Genomic DNA, 23,387 nt, shown 5'->3' with positions numbered 1-23,387 from the left:
GCTGATCCGTTTCAAAAAGAGCCGAAAGTCTTGCTCCGTGAGTCATTTGTTTGAACTTTGGCAGGCAGCTGCGATTTCTCTGCCAGGACTGATAAGAGCCGTGAATCCACTGGCTGAAGGCCAGCTCGTGGGTCTGAAGTGGGGAAGGAGACAGAACAGGCTGGGAACCTGGCGGTGAATATTGTTTCTGTGTGTCTGATAGCAGCTTATTCCTGGTTTGATAGAAAAACTTCCTTTTTCTGAACGTTGCACTAAGAGAGGTGCTTCCTCGCCCCCCCCCCCACATGGCTGCTGTACTCTGCCAGCTGTAGTGGCTCTCAAGGCGTAGCTGAAGAGGACAAATAAGGTTGATAGCAGGGCTTAGCTGAAGGAAGATGGGTTTTAAGAGGCCTAATTGGTCCCCGCTGCTACCTCCCTTCCTGTTCTCTTCACGTAAGTCAGAGGAGCAGCCAATAATTATTCCTTGGTCCCTTTCATTGCATTCTTTGCCATGATTTCCTCTTATACACATTATATATACAGTATTTTTTTTCTTTCATCCTCATTTTGTGCCGCAATCATTCTCTTAGGGGTGGTTTTTTTCCCCCCTTCTCATCTGCATCTTCTTTCACTTCATTGTTCTTCCAAGCATCCTTTTTCATTTTTCCCCATTAGCGTTAACTCCACGTTCGTCGGCAACGCAATTCTTTTCATTTTGCTCCAAGCTGCTTCGGCATTCTCTTTCCTCATGGCCGTGGCCATTCGTTTGGTTGGAAGATTAATCTGCTTCCTAATACTTTTTTTTATATATATACAGGCTCGTATTTTCTATCCCGGCTGTCATTTTACTTTCCCTCTCCTTTCTTTCAGTCCCTCCCAGTCAATGCCTCTCACCAGCCTTGTGAGCTCATTAATTCTCTTGATCTTTCATCAGAAACAAACAAATCAATTCTGCTTTTAGATTAATTCCTTTGCCCATGTGTATGTGTGTGGAGAGGCTAATGCTTAAGGTGCTTATTTGAAATAAAGAGAACTATTACCGGTAAACAGATACACACCAGACCAGGGGTCTGGGGATTCTCAGGGATCCTCAGGGGTTCGGGAGAACCTCTAGCTAAGATTCTGTGCAGAGAACCCCCAAATCTAACGCCTAGATGACCCTGTCCACCCCTCCCCTCCCAGGAGTCCCCACGGGGCCCATTTTGGATGCATGTAAGTGCAGGGCGCGCACAGAGGCTCAGGGAGGGTCATAAGTTACTGTTTTCAGTGCTGTTGTAACTTCGGTCACTCAACGGACTGTTGTACGTCGAGGGCTACCTGTAACAAGTGGTATAATGGTGGCATTATACCAGAACAGAATAACAGCGTTGGGAGGGTCCTTGGAAGTCTTTTAGTCTAACCTCCTGCTCAAACAGGAGGCCTGGTGCACAGCAGAGAGAGTGAGGGTGATGCAGTGGACAATGGGTAGGACCAAGAGTAGAGAGATCCTATTCAAGCCCAACCTAAAGTCATGGATGTCCACTTTGGTCAGAATCTCTGAGACCAATTTATACCCAAGTTGATTTATGGGGAAATATAGGAGGAGGGATCCCTGTGCAGATTCCTTAAGAAAAGGTGAAATATAAATCTAATAACTAAAAAAGTAGAACTTCGGTGGTTATTACCCTTGGCAATAAAATTTCCTCCAGACAGTTACACAATTAATAGGAAATACAGTAATTTGCTTTAGCTCATCTCTAAATACTCTCTAGCATGACCATCCCACCGATGGTAAGAACAAATTTTTTTTTAAGAATTGGTATCGGAATTTGCTTTTTCCTGTCCTACCCTTCCATTTCTAGTTGGGTAACCTTTAGAAGGGAACACACCATTTTTATTGTTACGGAAACATTTTTCAGCTATTCAGAATGGATCAGCAAACCTCTCCCAAAAGAGCTGCATGGCTAATTTTGCTGTAAAAGTAGTTTATCTGCAAAAGATGCCTTTTGCAAAATCAGAGGCACCTGGCCAGGTATTTCTGGAAACCTAAAAGCTGGATTCTCAAAGGTGATTTATTTTTTATTTTTTTTTGAAAAGGCAACTGGACTTTTTTTGAGGAAGAAGAAATAAGACATTTCGCTTCCCATTCAGGAAGCTTCATCAGGTGTACTGGTTGATGGGGGAGAAGGAAGGACAGGTACTGAGAGTTGAGACTAGCTAATTGGGTGGGATGGAAGGATAGGTTCTGACAGGATGGTGGAGTGGTGGGAGGGAATGGGAGGATTGTGTTTCTTTGTAGTCATCTGGTCTTAACACTCCCTGAGGCAACTTGCGGTTTTGTCGTTTACAGCAGGGGTAGTCAACTTTTTTATACCTACCGCCCACTTTTGTATCTCTGTTAGTAGTAAAATTTTCTAACCGCCCACCAGTTCCACAGTAATGATAATTTATAAAGTGTATTGTCATCTGCGCATGCCTCTTGCGCATCATGGATTGGGTTTGGGGGGGGGGCGCAGGCTACCAGCTCTGCTTGTCTGTGGTGGTGTGGGGGAAGATGCACAAGCTATTCTGGGACGGGGCTCTTTTGTTTGCAGTCGCACTATAGCGCCATTTAGTTTCACTTACATAACGTGAACAAAACTTATGCGCGGGCGATACAAATAGTATATTTTCAGAAATTTAAATTGCCACGGGGAATTTTATGAAAACCTAATGAAAATGTTTTTAAATGGACATGTTTTAAAAAGTCAATTAAATTTTAAAAAAGGAAAGTGCTTCAGTATCAGACAAAACAACCTACCGCCCACCATGAAAGCTGGAACACCCACTAGTGGGCGGTAGGGACCAGGCTGACTACCACTGGTTTACAGTGTTCATTGTAAATTGAGCCACAGTGGCGCAGTGGTTAGAGTGCAGTACTGCAGGCTACTTTTGACTGCTAGCCGCCTGCAATTTGGCAGTTCAAATCTCACCAGGATCAAGGTTCACTCAGCCTTCCATCCTTCCGAGGTGGGTAAAATTGGAATCCAGATTGTTGGGGGCAATAGGCTGACTCCGTAAACCACTTACAGAGGGCTGTAAAGCACTGTAAAGCGGTGTGTAAGTCTAAGTGCTAATGCTATTGCTATCTGTGCCCTCAGGGTCACCTGAACCAGAGGTAAGGAATCTCCTTGGAACAGCCAAAAGGATTTGCATTATATACTGAAGATAGTTGGTGTCAAAAGTTGGACTAAGAATGAAGACAACGCAGTTGTCTTCAACAAGGCATCTCTCATGTGACCGCAGCACCCATCTCTTTCCTTCCCGATGAGGACAAAAGAAAAACCAAAATAAAGGGGGGGGGGAAATGTTAAGAGCTAAAGTAGACTGATTTGTGCACTGTCATGTACCTACTTCTCTTCCTTTGCCGGCATTTTCAGAGAGGTCTGCTTGGCGTGATTTGTTCCGAAGTATGCGATGGCATTCACCAAGGATGGCATTTCTGGGTCCCTCGGCAATTTAAGGAGTTCTTTGTGTAACCTTCCATTTTTACACTCCAGCGTATCAGCAGGATCCGAACAGGTTTTGTGCTCTTTGTTCAATAAATCCATTTTCTGTGGGTAGAAGGTAGAGAGGGAAAAGAAAAACCCACTTATTTATAACTCTGATATAATTGAATTGATGCAATTCTACAAAGGAACAGGCACAAGGTAACACGCATACACGCACACACCCCCACCACTTGTAATCATACAGTGTTTATTGTAAATAATAATAGCAATAGAATTGCCTCTAGAAGCGGCAAGGAAGACAAATAGGTAGAAAAGATAATAGCCTAGAGAACACAAAAACAACATATTATACGTGTTCAATGAACCCTGCATTCAAGGCTGTATCCCCGTGTTTTTTTGTTTTGTTTTTAAAAAGCACTCCCTGTATTTGAATCACTCGCCTTCGTGGCCTTAAAGCAGCACAAAAAAAGCTTGAAGGCTGCCAGAGCTGTAAATATTTTCATTAAAATGCTACCTCGAGTTATGCATTCACCAGAGGCAAACACAGAATGGCGCTTTCAAAATTTCTATAGCGCTAATGTTAACAAACGATGAACTAAATATACAAATGCAATACGTGAGTGTTAAAGGATGACAAAAAAGGTCCTTTAAAAAAAAAGTCCTGCCATAGTTCTAGAGAAAAAAAACTAAAATAAAATCCTGCCATACTACTGATGAAAATAAATAATGAAGTAGAATATTTTAAGAGGCAAAACGAGGACTTGGGGGTGGGGGAAAAACCGAGTTAAGATTTTCCCGGTTTGAACAGGAGGGACCAAAGCAATATTTTCTTTCTCGGTTGAAAATCGTTGAGACTTGAAAAAGCTTCATTTTGGCTGGATTATGCATACATAATGCTGTCCCAGCATTAAAAAATGCATACATGTGTGGATAATGTGGTGGAACATCTGGGCCAGATGGTTCCACCTCTAGACTAAACTCTCTACGTTTTTTTGTGCTCAGTCTATATTTTTATAAATAAATTACTGTTCAGAACCTCAGTAAACCTCCCCTTATTCTCCCCCTCATTATTGGAAATAAACCCAGGAAAAACTTGATGTTCAAAGCTATTCCTCCTTTGCAGAAATGGAACAAGTATAATGTTTGCTGCCTTGAATTATTTACCAAAATAATAAAGGCAGGGTATAAAACCAACCAACCAACCAACCAAGCAGCTAAATGTTTGGAAGACGATGGAAAAAGTGAGAAAGCAGCAAAGGCATACAGTGGAAAAGCTATTATTACGGCGGGTTGCACAGTCAGCTAGATGATTAAGCAGTTGTTTTTATTATTATAAAGAATAAATAATATATAATGTATATTACATATTAATATTATATATTAAGAAGTTGTGGGTGCTTCATCACTGTAGGTTTTTAAGAAGAGACTGGACAGTCACTTGTCTGAAATGGTATAGGGCCGTGATGACGAACCTGTGGCATGCGGAGCCATATGTGTGGGCACGCGAGCGTTGCCCTAGTGTCAGTTTTGGAAGACAATTTTCTTTTTGCTTCTTAACTGCCACATATTTTAGCTGGGGAAGTTGGGAGGGGGTTGTTGTTGGAGCGATAGAAAGTTAGTCATAACAACATTCCGTATTCAAGGACTTTTGCCTGCATCTGATGGAGGCTGCCTGAAGATTGTATCCAATTGAGTGCAAAGAGTTGATTGGACAATGTGATGAACTTGAGGGTGTGGCTGGTGTGGCTGTGAACTGTCAACTGGGTGTGGAAAACCTGGAAGCTTTCAGTTTCAGGTTTTCCCAGCTGTGCCAACATGACATCTCTAATAAATTGGAACTTTGAGGAACCTCAAGCCCCGGAGCTTTATTTCGTTGGGGGTGTTCCTTGGAACCCTGACATCTAGTTCAGCTCCAGAGTGCATGCGCGCACCGGTCAGCTGATTTTTGGGCCTTCTGGCCCCACCTGAAATCAGGAAACAGGCTGTTTCCGGCCTCCGGAGGGCCTCTCAGGGGGTGGAGGCTGTTTTCGCCCTCCCCAGGCTCCAAGAAAGCCTCTGGAGCCTGGGGAGAGCAAAAAACAGGCCTACCGGGGGTTGCGCTCACATGCGCAGGGCGGTGGGGTGTATTGAATTATGGGTATGGGCACACACATGTACGACACCCCCCCTGCGCTCCCCCCGCTTTTGGCACGCAATGGCAAAAAGGTTAGCCATCACTGGTATAGAGTCTCCTACTTGAGCAGGGGGGTGTTGAATTAGAAGACCTCCAAGGTCCCTTCCAACTCTGTTATTCTGTTATGTACGGAGGAAGATCTCATGTTGGCAGGACAAAATGCTGCTGACATGGCTAGATACTAAGCAAATGCCATTTAGTTTTAATCACTTATTCTACATACTTTGACACATGCTACATATCTATGACCTATTTTATACCTAGGCTTTTAAGAAAAGACTGGACAGCCACTTGTCTGAAATGGTATAGGGTCTCCCGCTTGAGCAGCGGGGCTGGACTAGAAAACCATCAAGGTCCCTTCCAGCTCTATTCTCTGATATTAATCCACCTATTAAGTCATTCAACAGTATCAACAGTAGAAACCTTCAAATTTCTGGGTTCTATCATATCGCAAGATCTCAAATGGACAGCTAATATCAAAAACATCATTAAAAAAGGACAACAAAGAATGTTCTTTCTGCACCAACTCAGTAAGCTCAAACTGCCCAAGGAGCTGCTGATTCAGTTCTACAGAGGAATTATTGAGTCTGTCATTTGCACCTCTATAACTGTCTGGTTCGGTTCTGCAACCCAACAAGAAAAACACAGACTTCAGAGGATAGTTAGAACTGCAGAAAAAATAATTGCTACCAACTTGCCTTTCATTGAGGACCTGTATACTGCACGAATCAAGAAGAGGGCCGTGAAAATATTTGCAGATCCCTCGCATCCTGGACATAAACTGTTTCAACTCCTACCCTCAAAACGACGCTATAGAGCACTGCACACCAGAACAACTAGACACAAGAACAGTTTTTTCCCGAAGGCCATCACTCTGCTAAACAAATAATTCCATCAACACTGTCAGACTATTTACTGAATCTGCACTACTATTAATCGTTTCATAGTTCCCATCACCAATCTCTTCCACTTATGACTGTATGACTACAACTTGTTGCTGGCAATCCTTATGATTTATATTGATATATTGACCATCAGTTGTGTTGTAAATGTCGTACCTTGATGAACGTATCTTTTCTTTTATGTACACTGAGAGCATTTGCAGCAAGACAAATTCCTTGTGTGTCCAATCACACTTGGCCAATAAATTCTATTCTAATTCTATTCTAATTCTCAAAAAACTGCGAGAGGCAGATGTTTGGCGGCGTTAAAAGGTTTTGTTGCAGGATGCAGGCTCTTCCAAGTAAAACTTTTTCAATTGACTATTGGCGATTTTGTCAATGCCAACGGTGTTCCAGTGGTGCCCCAGATGTTTTGGGATTTGCACCCAAAGTACTTACTACCGTTGGTAGTACTATCTTTGCTTTATTTTTCCACAGTCGTTCTACTTCTATTTGCAGGAGTTTGTAGTTTGTGATTTTTCTCCAGGTCCTTCCCTTCTTGTCTGCTGTCTCCAGGTACTGTCACGTCCACTATCCAGATTTTTTTTGGTCATTTTTATCGACAATTGTTAAGTCTGAGGTGTTACGTGGCAGGTTTCTGTCAGCTTGAATTCCAAAGCCCAAAGTCTTCATTTTCTATCATATTCTCCATTTTATGGCCCCACCAATTCTTGCTTGCAGGCAAAGGGTATTACTTGCCCATCTTCCAATGAACCATTGTTGCTACTTTATCGTGCTATTCAGCGGTGGGATTGACTTATCTTCCCTACCGCTTCGCAGATGTGAGTGCACCTCGTCTGCGCATGCACACATCTTTCTGCGCATGCACAGTGCTTGCACATTACTTCCAGGTGGGTGGGCGGAGCCTCCTGCAGTCACTGCTACCGGTTCACCTGATCCGGAGAGAACCGGCCGTATTCCACCACTGATACATTGTTTGTAGTTATTATTACTGTTGATCAGGATAATTATTATTAGTTCTTCCGCTTGATTTTTTTTATTAAATTCATCTTCAAATTCTTTTATCCACCCAGCATTTTTATTATTGTCCTTTTGAGCTTTCCCATAGATCTTCCAAAACTGAACGGTTTCCTTTTTGTTTGGCCTTCCGTTTTCTGAATTTCTATTGCCATTTACACTTTGGGTAGAATCGCCTCTGGTCTGATTGAAATAGCTGATTTTGCTTCAATTGGATGATTTGTGCCTTACAGCGTTCAATTTTCCCAGACACTGCTGTGATTTGTTGCTTTATGATTTCCAAAGCTTCTTTATTTATTTTATTTTTCTGGTGCTAAGCCAATGTGGGTTTTTTTTGTTTTTCGTTTTTGGTTAGACTTGTCTTGATCCTACCAGTTATTTAATTTTTGCTGTTTTTGTGTTCTTTAAATTATTTGCATTTGATCTTATTTTTTTTTTTTAATCTTGGCCTCTAGTCTGATCTTTTACTTTGGGATTGAATAGGATTTTGCTTTTGGTTTTCTAATTTCAATACCCAGGCCTTCTGTAATCACCACTGTTTTTCTTTAAGCAAGCTGATTGGTCTGTTCAACAGACGTTATTTTAATACTTGCACAGGCCTTATTCCCTTTAAGTGCCAAGTCTTTGGGGGCAGAACATGCTGGCAGCCTTTGCTTTTCTACTGTTGGTTCTGCATCAGCCATAATTTATAGCTTAAATAGCGCCTATTGTTATCGATCAATTGGAATAGAGCTGGAAGGGACCTTGGAGGTCTTCTAGTCCAACCCCCTGCTCAAGTAGGAGACCCTATATCATTTCAGACAAGTGACTATTCAGTGTCTTCTTAAAAACCTCCAGTGATGAAGCACTCACAACATCTGAAGGCAAGCTGTGCCACTGGTTAATTGTTCTCACTGTTAGGAAGTTTCTCCTTAATTCCAGGTTGCTTCTCTCTTTGATCAGTTTCAATCCATTGTTTCTTGTCCTGCCTGCTGGTGCTTTGGTAAATAAGTTGAGGCAACCTCTCATTTATTGGAATACTGCTGTCATGTCACCCTAGTCTTTCTTTTCTCTAGACTAAAGGTAAAGGTAAAGGTTCCCCTCGCACATATGTGCTAGTCGTTGCTGACTCTAGGGGCCGGTGCTCATCTCTGTTTCAAAGCCGAAGAGCCAGCGCTGTCCGAAGACGTCTCCGTGATCATGTGGCCGGCATGACTTAACGCCAAAGGCGCACGGAACGCTGTTACCTTCCCACCAAAGGTGGTCCCTATTTTTTCTACTTGCATTTTTACATGCTTTCGAAACTGCTAGGTTGGCAGAAGCTGGGACTAGTAACGGGAGCTCACCCTGTTACACAGCAGCACCAGGGATTCGAACCGCTGAACTGCCGACTATGTGTTTTTGTCTCCAGGCCTTTAATCATCTTAGTTGCTCTTCTCTGCATTCTTTCCAAAATTATTATTATTACTTATATCTGCCAGCTGCCCAACTCCAATGAACTGTGGGTGGCATACAAAACTAAAAAAACCATAAAAACGGCTAAAAACATCAAATCAGACAAACCACTTGGAATAAAACAATATAATAAACAGTAAAATCAACAAAACAAAACAAGTACTCTAGACCAGGGGTGGATCCCGCCAGCAGGGTGTTTCAATCTGGCCCGTGGGGCCATCCTGGAAATAGCAAAGGACCGGCCCACTGTGCCTCTGGCAGCCAAAACGGAGTGCGTGCATGTGTGTGTGTTAGGGTTAGGGTTTTGGCTGGCAAAGTGCTGCAGGAGGCCATCCATGCCGAAAATGCACCACACAGGGACCACGCACGGCATCCCCCATACCCCATTTTGGCTAGCAAAGTGCTGCGGGAGCCTGTCTAAGCCAAAAACCGGCTGTGAAAACGCACCCCCCCCCAGCCAGTCCGTGAAGAACCACAATGCTGATCCAACCTTTGAAGAAATCCAGTTTGACACCCCTGCTCCAGACAAATAATAATCATTTAAAGCAGTGGCCCCCAAATTTTTCAGTACTAGGGACTGGTTCTGTGGAGATTTTTCCGCGGATCGGAGGGGGCGTGGTTTCATGTGCTGCCTGCATCCCGCGGATGGGACTTCGCTTGTTTGCATGGTCCGGTTTTTAGCATGTCGTGGCTCGTTGGTGGTCCATGGACTAGGGGTTGGGGACCCCTGCATTAAAGCTTTTATTCTGGAATAATATAAAGTCCATATTTTTATCATTCTCTACGTTTTTGCTCTTGATACTGGCAGATTACCTATTTGGGTTTCAAGGGTGCCACGCAGCAGCTTTTCAGATGTCAATAGGTGTTAATCTCTGCAATCGCCAAATGACCTCGACCGTGTTTTATTCCCGCCGCATGCCTGCTGTTTTGCTAACATTTTCTCTTTTATCTCTAACTCTCTTTGTACCTGCTTTTCCAGCACAGCGGCCTTTTCCACGATAGTTGCTATAGTAATTTCCTTCTGATGAAGCTCCTCTGTCAAGCTCGAGTTTTCCATCCGCAGTCTCTCCACCTCGGAGTGATGGGTTTGCGCTTCCCGAAAAAGCTGTCCACTTATCTGCACCCAACGTGGCCCCAAAAAGGAACAATGAGAGTTGGCTTTTCATAGGGTATCGTTTTTCACCCGCTAGTGACTTTTGGAGCGGTCTATTCTTAAACGTCAACCATGCAGTGAATTTAAAATGGCTTGATTCAGAACGGCCAAGCTTCGCTACTGCTTTGAGCATGTTTATGGGTTTTTTCTATGTCGCTCCCAATGTCTACTCCGCAGGTGAAGAGATATGGAGCATAAAACACAATCTGGAAGGAATTATCCCTTGCCCCCAATAGCAAAAGTGCTTTTTCAGGAGGCAACTGGACTTTTGTTTTTTTTCTTTTGAAGACGTTTCGCTTCTCATCCAAGAAGCTTCTTCATCTCTGACAGGATGATAGTTGGGAATGGAAGGATTTGCATCCTTTTAGAGCAGGGGTCTCCAACCTTGGCAACTTTAAGCCTGGAGGATTTCAACTCCCAGAATTCCCCAGCCAGCTTTGCTGGCTGGGGGCTTCTGGGAGTTGAAGTCCACCAGGCTTAAAGTTGCCAAGGTTGGAGACCCCTGTTTTAGAGGGTCCTTGAAGCACCTGGAGGATTATCTGTGTCCTCAGGGTCACCTGCAGTTGTTAAGTTAGTAACGCGGTTGTCCCAAAGGTACTTTTTCAAGAGGCAAACAGTCCAGTGGTGATAAGCATCTCTCTCGCTCCATATTCTAGGTCAGGGTTTCCCAACCTTGGCAACTTAAAGAGGGAGCAGCCCAGTGGTGAAATCAGTTCTGTGGGCGTGGCTTGGTGGGCTTGGCAGGGGAAGGATACTCCAAAATTGCCATTCCTTCCCCACTCCTGGGGGAAAGATATGGCAAAATTTCCATTCCCATCCCACTCTGGGGCCACCCAGAGGTGGTATTTGCCGGTTCTCCGAACTACTCAAAATTTCCACTACCGGTTCTCCAGAACCCGTCAGAACCTGCTAGATTTCACCCCCGAAACAGTCCATTTTATAGCCCTTTTTTTAAAATTTGAATTTATATCCCGCCCTTCTCCGAAGACTTAACACAAGACTTACATTGTGTTAAGCAATAGTCTCATACATTTGTATATTATATACAAAGTCAACTTAATTGCCCCCAACAATCTGGGTCCTCATTTTACCTACCTTATAAAGGATGGAAGGCTGAGTCAACCTTATTTATTATTTATTTATTTAATCATATTTTTATACCGCCCTATCTCTCAAGGGACTCAGGGCGGTTTACAGCCAAGTAAAACATAAATATAAATACAAGTTAAAACCCCAATTTAAAAAACTTATTAAATACAGCCGAATATTAAAACCACAATAAAATAGTAAAACCCCATTAAAACCAAATTTAAAATTTAAAATTCTAGTCCAGTCCTGCGCAGATAAATAGATGTGTCTTAAGCTCGCGGGTAAAGGTTCGAAGGTCAGGAAGTTGGTTAAGTCCTGGGGGAAGTTCGTTCCAGAGGGTGGGAGCCCCCACAGAAAAGGCCCTTCCTCTGGGCGTCGCCAGCCGGCACTGCCTGGCTGACGGCACCCTGAGGAGTCCCTCCCTGTGAGAGCATACGGGTCGGTGGGAGGCAATCGGTGGCAGTAGACGGTCCCGTAAGTATCCCGGCCCAATGCCATGGAGCGCTTTGAAGATAGTTACCAAAACCTTGAAGCGTACCCGAAAGGCCACAGGTAGCCAGTGCAGTCTGCGCAGGAGAGGTCTCACATGGGAGCCACGAGGGGCTCCCTCTATCACCCGCGCAGCCACATTCTTGACCAACTGGGCCTGGTGGGACTTGAACTTGCAGTAACTGCAAGCAGCTGTGTTAATAACAGACTGCATTAGTCTGTTGAGCCACCAGAGGCCCTATTTGCCTTCTTTATCTACTTTCTCCGCCTTCCTCTATATCTACTTCACTCCACCCCAACGAATTATCCTTCTGCTCTTACATTCTGCTCCCCCTCTCTTGTTGAACTTTACTCTTCTTTACGCTCCATCAACCCTAGCCTTTAAAGCTTCCCTGTTCCAGTGGTGAAAACTAAATTTCTTTCCTACCGGTTCAGTGGGCGTGGCTTGGTGGGTGGGTGGGTCATGTGACTGGGTGGGCGTGGCTATGTGACTGGGGGATCAAAAGACAGAAACTCACTAACAGTGTCCTGCTAGAGCAGGGTTGGACTAGATGACCTCCAGGTGCCTTCCAGCCAATGGATTATCCTCTGAAGCTGTGTCTAGTGCCAGGTTTGTAGTCCTTCCTTCCTCTCCTTTTTCCTCCCCCCTCCCTCTTCTTTCTTTCTTCCTTCCTTCCTTCCTTCCTTCCTTCCTTCCTTCCTTCCTTCCTTCCTCTCTCTCTCTCTCACAAACTCCCCACCCCCCCCATTTTTTGCCTACACCCCCCATTTTTTGCCTAGCAGGCTTCAGCTTTTTTACCTTTTAAAAATGCTTTTAAAAGTAAAAAAAAAAAGCCTCTGATGATCGCGTGGCTCAGCTGGGCATGATGGGGGGGAGGGAGCAAGGATTTTTGCTATCGGTTCTCCAAACCACCCGCTGCCATTGCTACCGGATCAGCTGATCCGATCCGAACCGGGAGCATTTCACCCCTGCCCTGGTTCCCTCTCTTTTGGTTCCTTCAAGCCCCACCTCAGAAGTCATTTCTGCAGGAAACTTTTGGTTGATCTTCCTTGATAGTGACATTTATCAAGGAAATATCAAGGAAACCACCAGATGTGGCTACCATGTTCATTCCAACACTTTCCAGGTAGAATGCTTCTCAGATTGAGGTAGTTATTTGGCCTTAACTACATCATCCTCTTTTAACGACTCCGTAATCCCTTGTGGGGTGGAGTCTGGGCAACTGAATGGAGCTGATTGTTTACTGGCCGGATGCCCTTCCTGTCGCCAATGCAGAGTTTTTTTTTTCTTTCAGCACATATATTCTCAGCGTCCCCAGAGAGAGAAATATCTGCCTCTACTTAGGATCGAACTCATCCCCAATAATACTGGCTACGAGACATTTTGAAATGTATCTTCAAAATAAATAAATAAATAATAATACCTCGTTTAGCTCTTTTTGTAGATGGTCCTGCTGCTTTTCCAGAATAAGTATCTGAGTTTTCTTTATTTCCAGATCCTTGATGCATTGTGCATAAGCTGACTGAAGCCTATTAAAATATATATAAATTTCAAGCTCCTCACCCAAAGCATTTGTCTTTACAGAAAAAAAATATTTAAATAAAATCAGAGAAGATATAGGAAATGTCTCTCAGGAAGATCTGATTATTTCCAGTTTCTGAGCAAGTCAGAGGATTTCTCCCACGCTTACAATGAATGTGATACATAAATTTTCTTCTCAAGGGCTTCCCCTCTCCACACATGTATTCATATGTCACAGGAATATACTTACAATAAAAATACATTTTTGTAAGTATAAAATACAAGACTTGACCTTAGAAAAATGATTGCTAAAAGGGAGTATCAATTATATTCTACAATGTATATTTTCTTCACTTATTTCCCTGCTGTATTTTTTAGTGTACAGAATAAGTCTCTATACAATATTTATAGCCAGGGCAGTAATTATCTAATAATTTCATAAAATCCGGCTATGTATCTCTGATGATGCCTAATAAGAATGAAACCAGTCACACAATGCCTCCTGGTGGTCAATGTAACTAAAACTACCCCACAGGGTATATAGGGGTAGTCAACCTTTTTATACCTACCGCCCACTTTTGTATCTCTGTTAGTAGTAAAATTTTCTAACCGCCCACCGGTTCCACAGTAATGCGTTGTGTATCATCATCTGCGCATGCCTCTCGCGCATCGTGGATTTGGTTTGGAGGGAGGGCACTGGCTACCAGCTCTGCTTGTCTGTTACAGCTGGGTGGTGGTGGGGAGATGCGCGAGCTATTCTGGGATGAGGCTCTTTTGTTTGTGGTTGCACTATAGCGCCATTTAGTTTCACTTACATAACGTGAACTAAACTTATGCGTGGGGGTGGCTTGGTGAGCATGGCAGGGGAAGGATATTGCAAAATCTGCATTCCCACCCCACTCCAGGGGAAGGATACTGCAAAATCCCCATTCCCTCCCCACTCCTGGGGGAAGGTTACTGCAAAATCTCCATTCCCACCCCACTCCGAGGCCAGCCAGAGATGGTATTTGCCAGTTCTCCGAACTACTCAAAATTTCTGCTACCGGTTCTCCAGAACCTGTCAGGACCTGCTGGATTTCACCCCGGTCCCTACTGAGTGAGTCTCTACTGAGACTTATTTCCCAATTGGCCTACAGAAGATCATGCCTCTACTGCCACGTAGAAACCACGGAGCCAGTTTTGGAAGCATAGGTGTATAGTGGAACAACAACTGATGACCTCCTTTTACCGGTCCACAATAGAAAGCGTCCTCACTCATTCCATTACAGTGTGGTATGCCGGCTTGACAGCCACGGATAGAAAGACATTACAGAGGGTGGTGAGCACAGCACAAAACATCATGGGCTGTCCCCTGATATCACTAGACGACATCGCTAGGGCTTGGTGCCTTAGAAGAGTGAGGAAAATCCTCAGGGACAACTCACACCCTGGTCAGCGCTTCTTTATTCTCCTGCCGTCGGGAAAGAGATATAGAAGCATAGGCAGCCGCACAAATAGGGTGAAGAACCGTTTTTATCCGTGGGCTGTCAGTCTCCTGAATGAGAAATAACATCATAACTCCGTAGTATGATGGACTGCAGGGCCGGTGCAATGTGTTACATGTTCACACTGGTGTAATAGGACTGGGTGTTTTGTTAATATGATTTATTGGGTTAAGGATTTTCTTAACCCAATAAATCTTCACTGTGAGTTGTGTTGTGTTGGGGGTGGGTGCATGAAGGGAGGCTCAGCCAATCTCGTTGTATGCCTGTTGTACTCTGACAAGAAAAGTTCGAATTTGATTTGAATTTGAATTTGTTTCAATACCTACTTCACTTGATTTCCTTCTTTGTTTTTATACTCTTCAATTTTGGCCACTTCCTTTCGCAGCTGCTGGCATTCCAGTTCCACCATAGTTAGGAGGTCTTCACGAGACTGCAGTTCATTCCTCACTTCCGCGAGTCTGGCTTCCGTGTTCTAAATAAATCCAAACACCCCACTCAAATTCATTTGTTCACTGATAACTTGCCGTTTCATGATTCTGTAACATTCAGAGCTCTCTTTTGCAGAGCCTTTAATGCTGATGCTCCATGGAACCAGGGGTGAAATGCTCCCAGTTCGGACCGGATCGCGTGATCCGATAGCGATGGCGGTGGGTGGTTCGGAGAACCAGTAGCAAAAATCCCTGCCCCCCCCCATGCCTCCCAGCTGAGCCGCGCGATCATCATAGGTTTCTTTTTTTTTCACTTTTAAAAGCATTTTTTCTTCAGCTGAAAAAATGCTTTTAAAAGTAAAAAAAAAAGCCTCTGATGATCGCGCGGCTCAGCTGGAATTGTAAGAACTTTTTAAAATCATTTTTTCTACAACCTCTTCGGCTGAAGAAGTTGTAAAAAGTGGTTTTAAAAGGCTCTGACGATCCCATTGAGTTGTCTGATTATCAGAGGCTTTTTTTCTTTTAAAGGCAAAAAATACTTTTAAAAGAAAGGAAAAGCCTCTGACGATCAGGCAACTCAGCTGGAATCATCAGAAAACCTTTAAAAGCATTTTTTACAACCTCTTTTAAATATGCTTTTAAAAGAAAAAAGAAAAAAAAGTTGGCCACATCCACAGAACTAGTAGTAACAAATTTTACATTTCACCACTGCATGGAACCAAAGACTCTTGTTCATTCGGAAAGTAGGCTTCGTGGTTTTTTTTATTGCCCTTATAAAATTTTTGAGTTGCCAGGTTCTCTCCACAGGAAGATCGCTTTGAAATAAAGCAAGGAAGCTGTCAGCCTTTGTACATTCAGAAAGAAAATGGGCCCTTTTGTGGTACTGACTTCTAAGAAAGCTGGCACAGATTCAGTACACATTAAAAACTCCTGTCCTGATTACAACAATATGGTTAACATGAAGGATGTGCTATGCACAGGTATCCGTCGTAATCCAAAACAGATGATGGGGCTGGATATTCTGAAAAGCACTTCAGAATCGTATTACATTCAATAATTCAATCACATATCGACCTTCACAACAGACTGCATATGTTTTCTACCACTTTAATCACAAGGCTCCCCTAAAGGTACCTTATGAACTGAGATTTGAAGAGGTGTGGAGAATAGTTGGAGGCAGAGAACTTTATTTTTCCCCTCACCCAGATATAATCTGCAAGATTTTCTGGTGAGTGGCAATGACTGGTAACAGAGGCAATGAGAATCCGATTGAAAATAGGGATTGCCTATTTAATTTTATTTAAAAAATCTCAGGGAACATCTATGGTGGACATGTCTGGTGGCAAAAAATTCTGGGCAAATATTAAAAAATGGCTAGAAAAATTAACAAAACAAGCAGTTGAAAATAAACTGGAAACATTTTTACTAGGAATCTTTATGAGAACATACATCAAAGAAATAAAATATCTGATTTTGCACATTATAACAGCTGCACGAATAGCATATGCACAAAACTGGAAACAGGAAAAGATACCAACTGATGAAGAAGTGATAGGGAAAGTTTTAGAATGTGCCGAAATGGACAAGTTAACAAAAGAAATTAAAGAGAAAGAAGAGACAGATTATTATATAATCTGGAATAAATGGTATGAATGGCTTGAGTCTAGAAATAAAGGGAAAAAATAAAGGGGAGAAATTAGAATGCACAGAATGTATTAGAAATATATAATATGTAAATAATAAATATATAAGACTCTAGAAAAGTAAAGCTATTAGTATTAGATAATTTAATGTAAATAAAAAAAAGGGGATAAGCAAGAAAATAAAATAACAAATATGATTTGGGAGGAAAGGTATAAAAGCAAAAGGAAAGCTGTTTAGAAATAGGAAATATTTCCTATGTTGTGTGTTTGTCAGATTGCGTATAACATTAAAACAATAAAAAAAAATTTAAAAAAGAAAAGAAAACAGGGATTACCAATTTCATGCTGGAGTCAAGTTTTTATTGACCCCAGTATGTGTGGTGACATTTTAACTCAGTTGGGAGACGTCCTTAGAAGAGGGAAATCTGCAGAGATTCTCAGTCATCCAGCTCATAGTTATCCCAAACGGGCTTTTTCAGGAGGAAACTGGATGTCCTGGTTTTTTCTTTGAAGACGTTTCGCTTCTCATCCAAGATGCTTCTTCAGCTCTGACAGGAGAGTGGGGGATGGAAGGATTTAAACTCCTTGCAGACAGCAAGGAAGAATATAAATCCTTCCATTCCCCACCATCCAGTCAGAGCTGAAGAAGCGTCTTGGATGAAGAGAGAAACGTCTTCAAAGAAAAAACCAGGAAGTCCACTTGCCTCCTGAAAAAGCACCTTTAGAAGAGGGAAGCCACACATTTGGAACTTCTGTTTATTACCTATTCCTACATAATATTAACATTGTCACAACATGACATTGTAAACATATATCAGCTTTATGCTCTCTCTCTCTCTCTCTCTCTCTCTCTCTCTCTCTCTCTCTCTCTCTCTCTCTCTCATTTTTCTCTCTCTCATTTTTCTCTCTCTCTCTCTCTGTCACTTATCTATCTCTCCTAATATCAAAAACTCATTAAAAACTCATATAAAATTGGGATATCCGGGCTTTGCTACATTCTTGTCTTTCTGAAATATGAAATGAAAAAATGTCAATTCCTGAACTTTCTCTGGATTAAAAGTTGGGTAGAAAGCCTTTACCTAGTTAGGTCGTGAATGTAGCCCCTCCTGCCAGATACAGTGCATTCAGAAAGTATTCAAACCCCCTTCACGTCTGTCAATTTTCTTATGCTGCAGCCTGATTCTACAAATGGGAGGCACCTGAGCTAAATTTCAAGCGTTGTTGCAAAGGGTCTGAACCAGGGGTGAAATGTTCCCGGTTCGGACCGGATCGCCTGATTCAGTAGCGATGGTGGCGGGTGGTTCAGAGAACCGGTAGCAAAAATACCTGCCCCCCCCCCATGCCCAGCTGAGCCATGCGATCATCAGAGGGTATTTTTTTACTTTTATAAGCATTTTTTCTTCGGCCGAAAAAATGTTTTAAAAGTAAAAAAAAAAGCGTCTGATGATCACGCAACTTAGCTGGGATCGTCAGAGCCTTTTAAAAGCATTTGTCAGAAGTCGGTTGTAAAAAATGCTTTTAAAAGGCTCTGGTGATCGCAGCTGAGTTGCCTGATCGTCAGAGGTTTTTTTCTTTTAAGGGAAAAATAAAGGGAGAAATTAGAATGCACAGAATGTATTAGAAATATATAATATGTAAATAATAAATATATAAGACTCTAGAAAAGTAAAGCTATTAGTATTAAATAATTTAATGTAAATAAAGAAAAGGGGATAAGCAAGAAAATAAAATAACAAATGTGATTTGGGAGGAAAGGTATAAAAGCGAAAGGAAAGCTGTTTAGAAATAGGAAATATTTATATGTTATATGTTGTGTGTTTGTCAGATTGCGTATAACATTAAAACAATAAAAAAAAATTTAAAAAAGAAAAGAAAACAGGGATTACCAATTTCATGCTGGAGTCAAGTTTTTATTGACCCCAGTATGTGTGGTGACATTTTAACTCAGTTGGGAGACGTCCTTAAAAGAGGGAAATCTGCAGAGATTCTCAGTCATCCAGCTCATAGTTATCCCAAACGGGCTTTTTCAGGAGGAAACTGGATGTCCTGGTTTTTTCTTTGAAGACGTTTCGCTTCTCATCCAAGATGCTTCTTCAGCTCTGACAGGAGAGTGGGGGATGGAAGGATTTAAACTCCTTGCAGACAGCAAGGAAGAATATAAATCCTTCCATTCCCCACCATCCAGTCAGAGCTGAAGAAGCATCTTGGATGAAGAGAGAAACGTCTTCAAAGAAAAAACCAGGAAGTCCACTTGCCTCCTGAAAAAGCACCTTTAGAAGAGGGAAGCCACACATTTGGAACTTCTGTTTATTACCTATTCCTACATAATATTAACATTGTCACAACATGACATTGTAAACATATATCAGCTTTATGCTCTCTCTCTCTCTCTCTCTCTCATTTTTCTCTCTCTCATCCTCCGTTTCCCTCTCTTCCTCTCTCCTCTCTCTCTGTCACTTATCTATCTCTCCTAATATCAAAAACTCATTAAAAACTCATATAAAATTGGGATATCCGGGCTTTGCTACATTCTTGTCTTTCTGAAATATGAAATGAAAAAATGTCAATTCCTGAACTTTCTCTGGATTAAAAGTTGGGTAGAAAGCCTTTACCTAGTTAGGTCGTGAATGTAGCCCCTCCTGCCAGATACAGTGCATTCAGAAAGTATTCAAACCCCCTTCACGTCTGTCAATTTTCTTATGCTGCAGCCTGATTCTACAAATGGGAGGCACCTGAGCTAAATTTCAAGCGTTGTTGCAAAGGGTCTGAACCAGGGGTGAAATGTTCCCGGTTCGGACCGGATCGCCTGATTCAGTAGCGATGGTGGCGGGTGGTTCAGAGAACCGGTAGCAAAAATACCTGCCCCCCCCCCCATGCCCAGCTGAGCCGTGCGATCATCAGAGGGTATTTTTTTACTTTTATAAGCATTTTTTCTTCGGCCGAAAAAATGTTTTAAAAGTAAAAAAAAAAGCGTCTGATGATCACGCAACTTAGCTGGGATCGTCAGAGCCTTTTAAAAGCATTTGTCAGAAGTCGAAGAGGTTGTAAAAAATGCTTTTAAAAGGCTCTGGTGATCGCAGCTGAGTTGCCTGATCGTCAGAGGTTTTTTTTTCTTTTAAGGGAAAAAAAAATGCTTTTAAAAGAAAAGAAAAGCCTCTGTTGATTAGGCAACTCAGCTGGGATCGCCAGAGCCTTTTAAAAGCATTTTTTTACAACTGCTTCGGCTGAAGAAGTTGTAGAAAAATGCTTTTAAAAGTTAAAAAAAAAGTTGGCCACACCCACCCAGTCACATTAAATTGTCCCACCAAGCCACGCCCACAGAACCGGTAATAACAAATTTTACATTTCACCACTGGTCTGAACACTTATGCCAAAGTGAAATTTCAGGGTGTTATTTTTCTTTTTAATACATTTACAGACATTTCTAAAATTCTGTTTTCACTTTGTCATTATGGAGTACTGAGGGTAGATTAATGAGGTGAAAAAATGAATTTCAACAACTGTAGAATCAGGCTGCAGCACAACAAAATCGACAAAAGTGAAGGGAGATTCAATACTTTTTGAATGCACTGTAAATCACAGTACTTCAGGTTATTTGCCAGCTGCAAAGAGATTTGCATTCTCATGAGTAAATTACTTTCTACCGTGTACATAAAGAGATACCTCAGGTCATCCCACTTGTGGAAGACATCCCCTAGAAGAATGAAATATTTTGGGGAATATTAAAAGAGACAGAATATTATATTTCCCGAAAGGAGAAATGGACAAACAAGCTCTTGTTGGAAGAAATATCCATCTGGGTTCAGTTCCAAGTGGGGATAAAGACACTGGAAACATGGAGACTGCTTGGAAAGATGGTTTAATGGTGGTCAGGATCACATGGCTTAAGTTCCTGAACAAAAAAAGGGATGAGATCCTGTGTGCTCCCTGGCTTTATGCTTTTTCTGAGCTTTGAACTTTCTGGGGCACAAGAAGAGTATCCTGATTGGTTGTCAGACTCCCAGGGGGTGGGGGTCTTAGCTAGCCTTGCTGGCTGATGTAATCTTCCCAGGTGCCATGTGGTGAGTTTCTGTTGCTAGGTGGGTCCTATTGTGTTGCAGATGATGGCCCATTGACAAAGATGGGGGGAATGAGTGAGCTTGGCTGAGGCCTTAATGGCCCATTGATAAAGGTGGGGGGGGGGTTGCAGGAAGTTGCCGGGAGCTGCTTTGTCCTTAAAACATGTTTCTCCATTTCTCATCCAGGGAAATATATTCTGCCTTTTTAAATATTTTCTAAAATATTTCATTCTTCTAGGAGGGGGGTGGGTGCTAACTTCCTACACTCTTAAAGACAGAAAGCAGACCCAGTCTTTCTGAATAGCCCCCAGCAGATATTTTGGGCCCATTAAGAAAGATTGGGCCAGCCTATTCATAAAACAAAAGGCCTTCACCTCCAGGGATGGGATTAAAACTTACGTTCTCTTCCATCCAAAATTCTAAAAACAAGACATGACCATTTAGGACAGGGGTGTTAAACTCAAGGCCCAGGGCCCAGATCCGGCCTTCAGGGTACTTAGATCTGGCCCATGGGGCCACCCTGGAAGTAGCGAAGGACCAGCCCGCGGTGCTTCTGCCAGCAAAAAAGTGCTCCCAAGCTCCATTTTCGCTGGCAGGGGGTTGCAGGAGGCCATGGCAGCCAAAAACAGAGCTCGAGAGCCTGTTTTCGTTGGCAGAGCGCATGGGCCACCATAGGCGCCAACAGGAGTGATGTCAAGATGGCCACGCCCACCCCTGCCGAGGTCAAACACAACCCTGATGCGGCCCTCAATCAAATTGAGTTTGCCCCCCATGATTTAGGACATAATAAGATTAACCCACCACCATTTAGCAGAAGATACAGAGCTCACTACATTGCACAATTTCCTAAGGGCACTTCAGACATTACGTGCACACACACACACATTCTCCAGCAACATTTCAGGACCTGTATAAAAATCCTGGCACTCATCTAAGCTACTTGGTCAGCTGCCCCAGAACCACAAACACTGGTGGTTCTCTCCATCAATAAATGGACCTTCTTTCCAGTCAGCTTCCAGCCTCCATTTTATTTCCGGCATCTTTCTCCCAGCTTGAAACTGAACCAGATGGATTTTCCTTCCAACAATTTAATCTGGGTGTCGTGTCCCACTCCCACTCCGACGAACGAGTCAAGGAAGTCCGTAACAAACTTGGCAACAAAGCCTCTGAAGCTTGCCAAGTTCCTTCGAGGTTTATCAGGGCAGGCAGGAGTCCAAGTTGTGACTTCAGCGATAGAGTCCGATATCAGTGAACTAGATAAGACTTTGCTTGACTCAAGGTTGAAATGCCAAAAGCAGGTCCTTTATATAGGCTGTGGGGTGTGGCTCCATGACTCAGCAGTTATCCAGGCCTGCCCCACCCTTCCTTCTGCTGGCGTCACCTCTCAGATCTCCGGGAGCGAGGGTCCTCCCACCCTGAATTGTCTTCAGCTGGATCTGCTGTCAGCGGCTGGGAAAGGGAGGGGTCAGAGGGAGTAGGCCCTGGCTGGCTTCCTGCTCTGAAGGCTGAGCCAAAGGAACACACGCTGTATGAGTGAGGTTTATTGGGCTTCTCCTTTCACTCTTTGAATCCTCTCCGGGCATGGGGCCAGGGCCGGGGGCTGGAGTCATGACAGGCCTTTCATCTTCATTATCAGACTCGGAGTCTGATAAAAGGCCCGGTTGGAGACGGGAGGGGCCCGGCTGAGGAGAGGAGGGAGGACGAGTCACAACACTGGGGTAGAAAATGTTGGTCCCTTGGAGGGGAAAAAAAGCAAGAACAACCCCTTAGGGTGAAGTTGCAAACTGAGGTCCTGGGAAAAGCATGGATTTAATATCCTTCTAAGCAGCCTCTAATTAAAATGTGGAACTTTCTAAGCATCCGAGAAATGTCCAGAGATAACGTCTGTTTTCCAGAGAATTCCTGATTTGTGGAAAGAAAAAGAGCTTTCTAAACGTTAGAGAATAATTGGAAACTTTGCCTCAACTGGGTTAATACGAAGAGAAGCTTCATCCCTTGAGGGTGGAATAAACGGTTGCAGCAGTCAAGGAGATGCTATTAGCAGCTTTGCCTCTATTGATTTAAAAAAGACAATCTCTCCCCACTTCCAGTAGGAACCAATAAAAGGAAATGATAATGTCCAGGTTTATGTCCCTAGTAAGTAGACATTCCTGGAAAAGCAGTAAAGCTACAGCTATTTTCGGCAGAGGTTTTGAGTTGCCTGGATGCCAAGTGGCGGCATGGGCATGGAGAGGGCTGATCCCTAGAATAACAGTAACAGAGTTGGAAGGGACCTTGGAGGTCATCTAGTCCATCCCCCTGCTCATGCAGGAGACCTATACTAGGGATTTGAACTGCCAAACTGCTGACCTTTCTGATCAATAAGTTCAGTGTCTTAGCTACTGAGCCACTTAGCCAGGCTTAGAATAGCTGAGGGTCAGGCCCGACTGAATGGCTTGACTACAACCGCAATTATTTTGCACATCTCCTGCTTTCTTCTGCTTCTTAATGGATCGAAATGGACAAAACTCAGGCACTGTTCTTGTAAATTCAACAGGTTAAGCGCA

The 23,387-nt window shown here is 43.0% G+C and overlaps 1 protein-coding gene across 4 annotated transcripts in view; it reads right to left on the bottom strand.

Moving 5' to 3' along the window:
- DEUP1 (deuterosome assembly protein 1) overlaps nucleotides 1-23,387 on the bottom strand; it is an 84,783-nt gene that overhangs the window by 32,008 nt on the left and 29,388 nt on the right. For 3 of the 4 annotated variants that reach the window (XM_058186603.1, XM_058186604.1, XM_058186606.1), the window contains 4 exons: nucleotides 15,039-15,184; nucleotides 13,131-13,236; nucleotides 9,943-10,092; nucleotides 3,352-3,551 (listed from right to left, as the gene is read on the bottom strand). In XM_058186603.1, the coding sequence (XP_058042586.1) occupies nucleotides 3,352-3,551; nucleotides 9,943-10,092; nucleotides 13,131-13,236; nucleotides 15,039-15,184 (602 nt within the window). The remainder of the gene's footprint in view (nucleotides 1-3,351; nucleotides 3,552-9,942; nucleotides 10,093-13,130; nucleotides 13,237-15,038; nucleotides 15,185-23,387) is intronic. The other variant, XM_058186605.1, reaches the window with a different exon arrangement.

This window comes from Ahaetulla prasina, chromosome 5 (genome assembly GCF_028640845.1).
Source record: "Ahaetulla prasina isolate Xishuangbanna chromosome 5, ASM2864084v1, whole genome shotgun sequence".
NCBI classification, from domain to species: domain Eukaryota; kingdom Metazoa; phylum Chordata; class Lepidosauria; order Squamata; family Colubridae; genus Ahaetulla; species Ahaetulla prasina.
The sequence above is the reverse complement of the archived record's forward strand: the minus strand, read 5'-3'. Positions and strand labels throughout refer to the sequence as shown.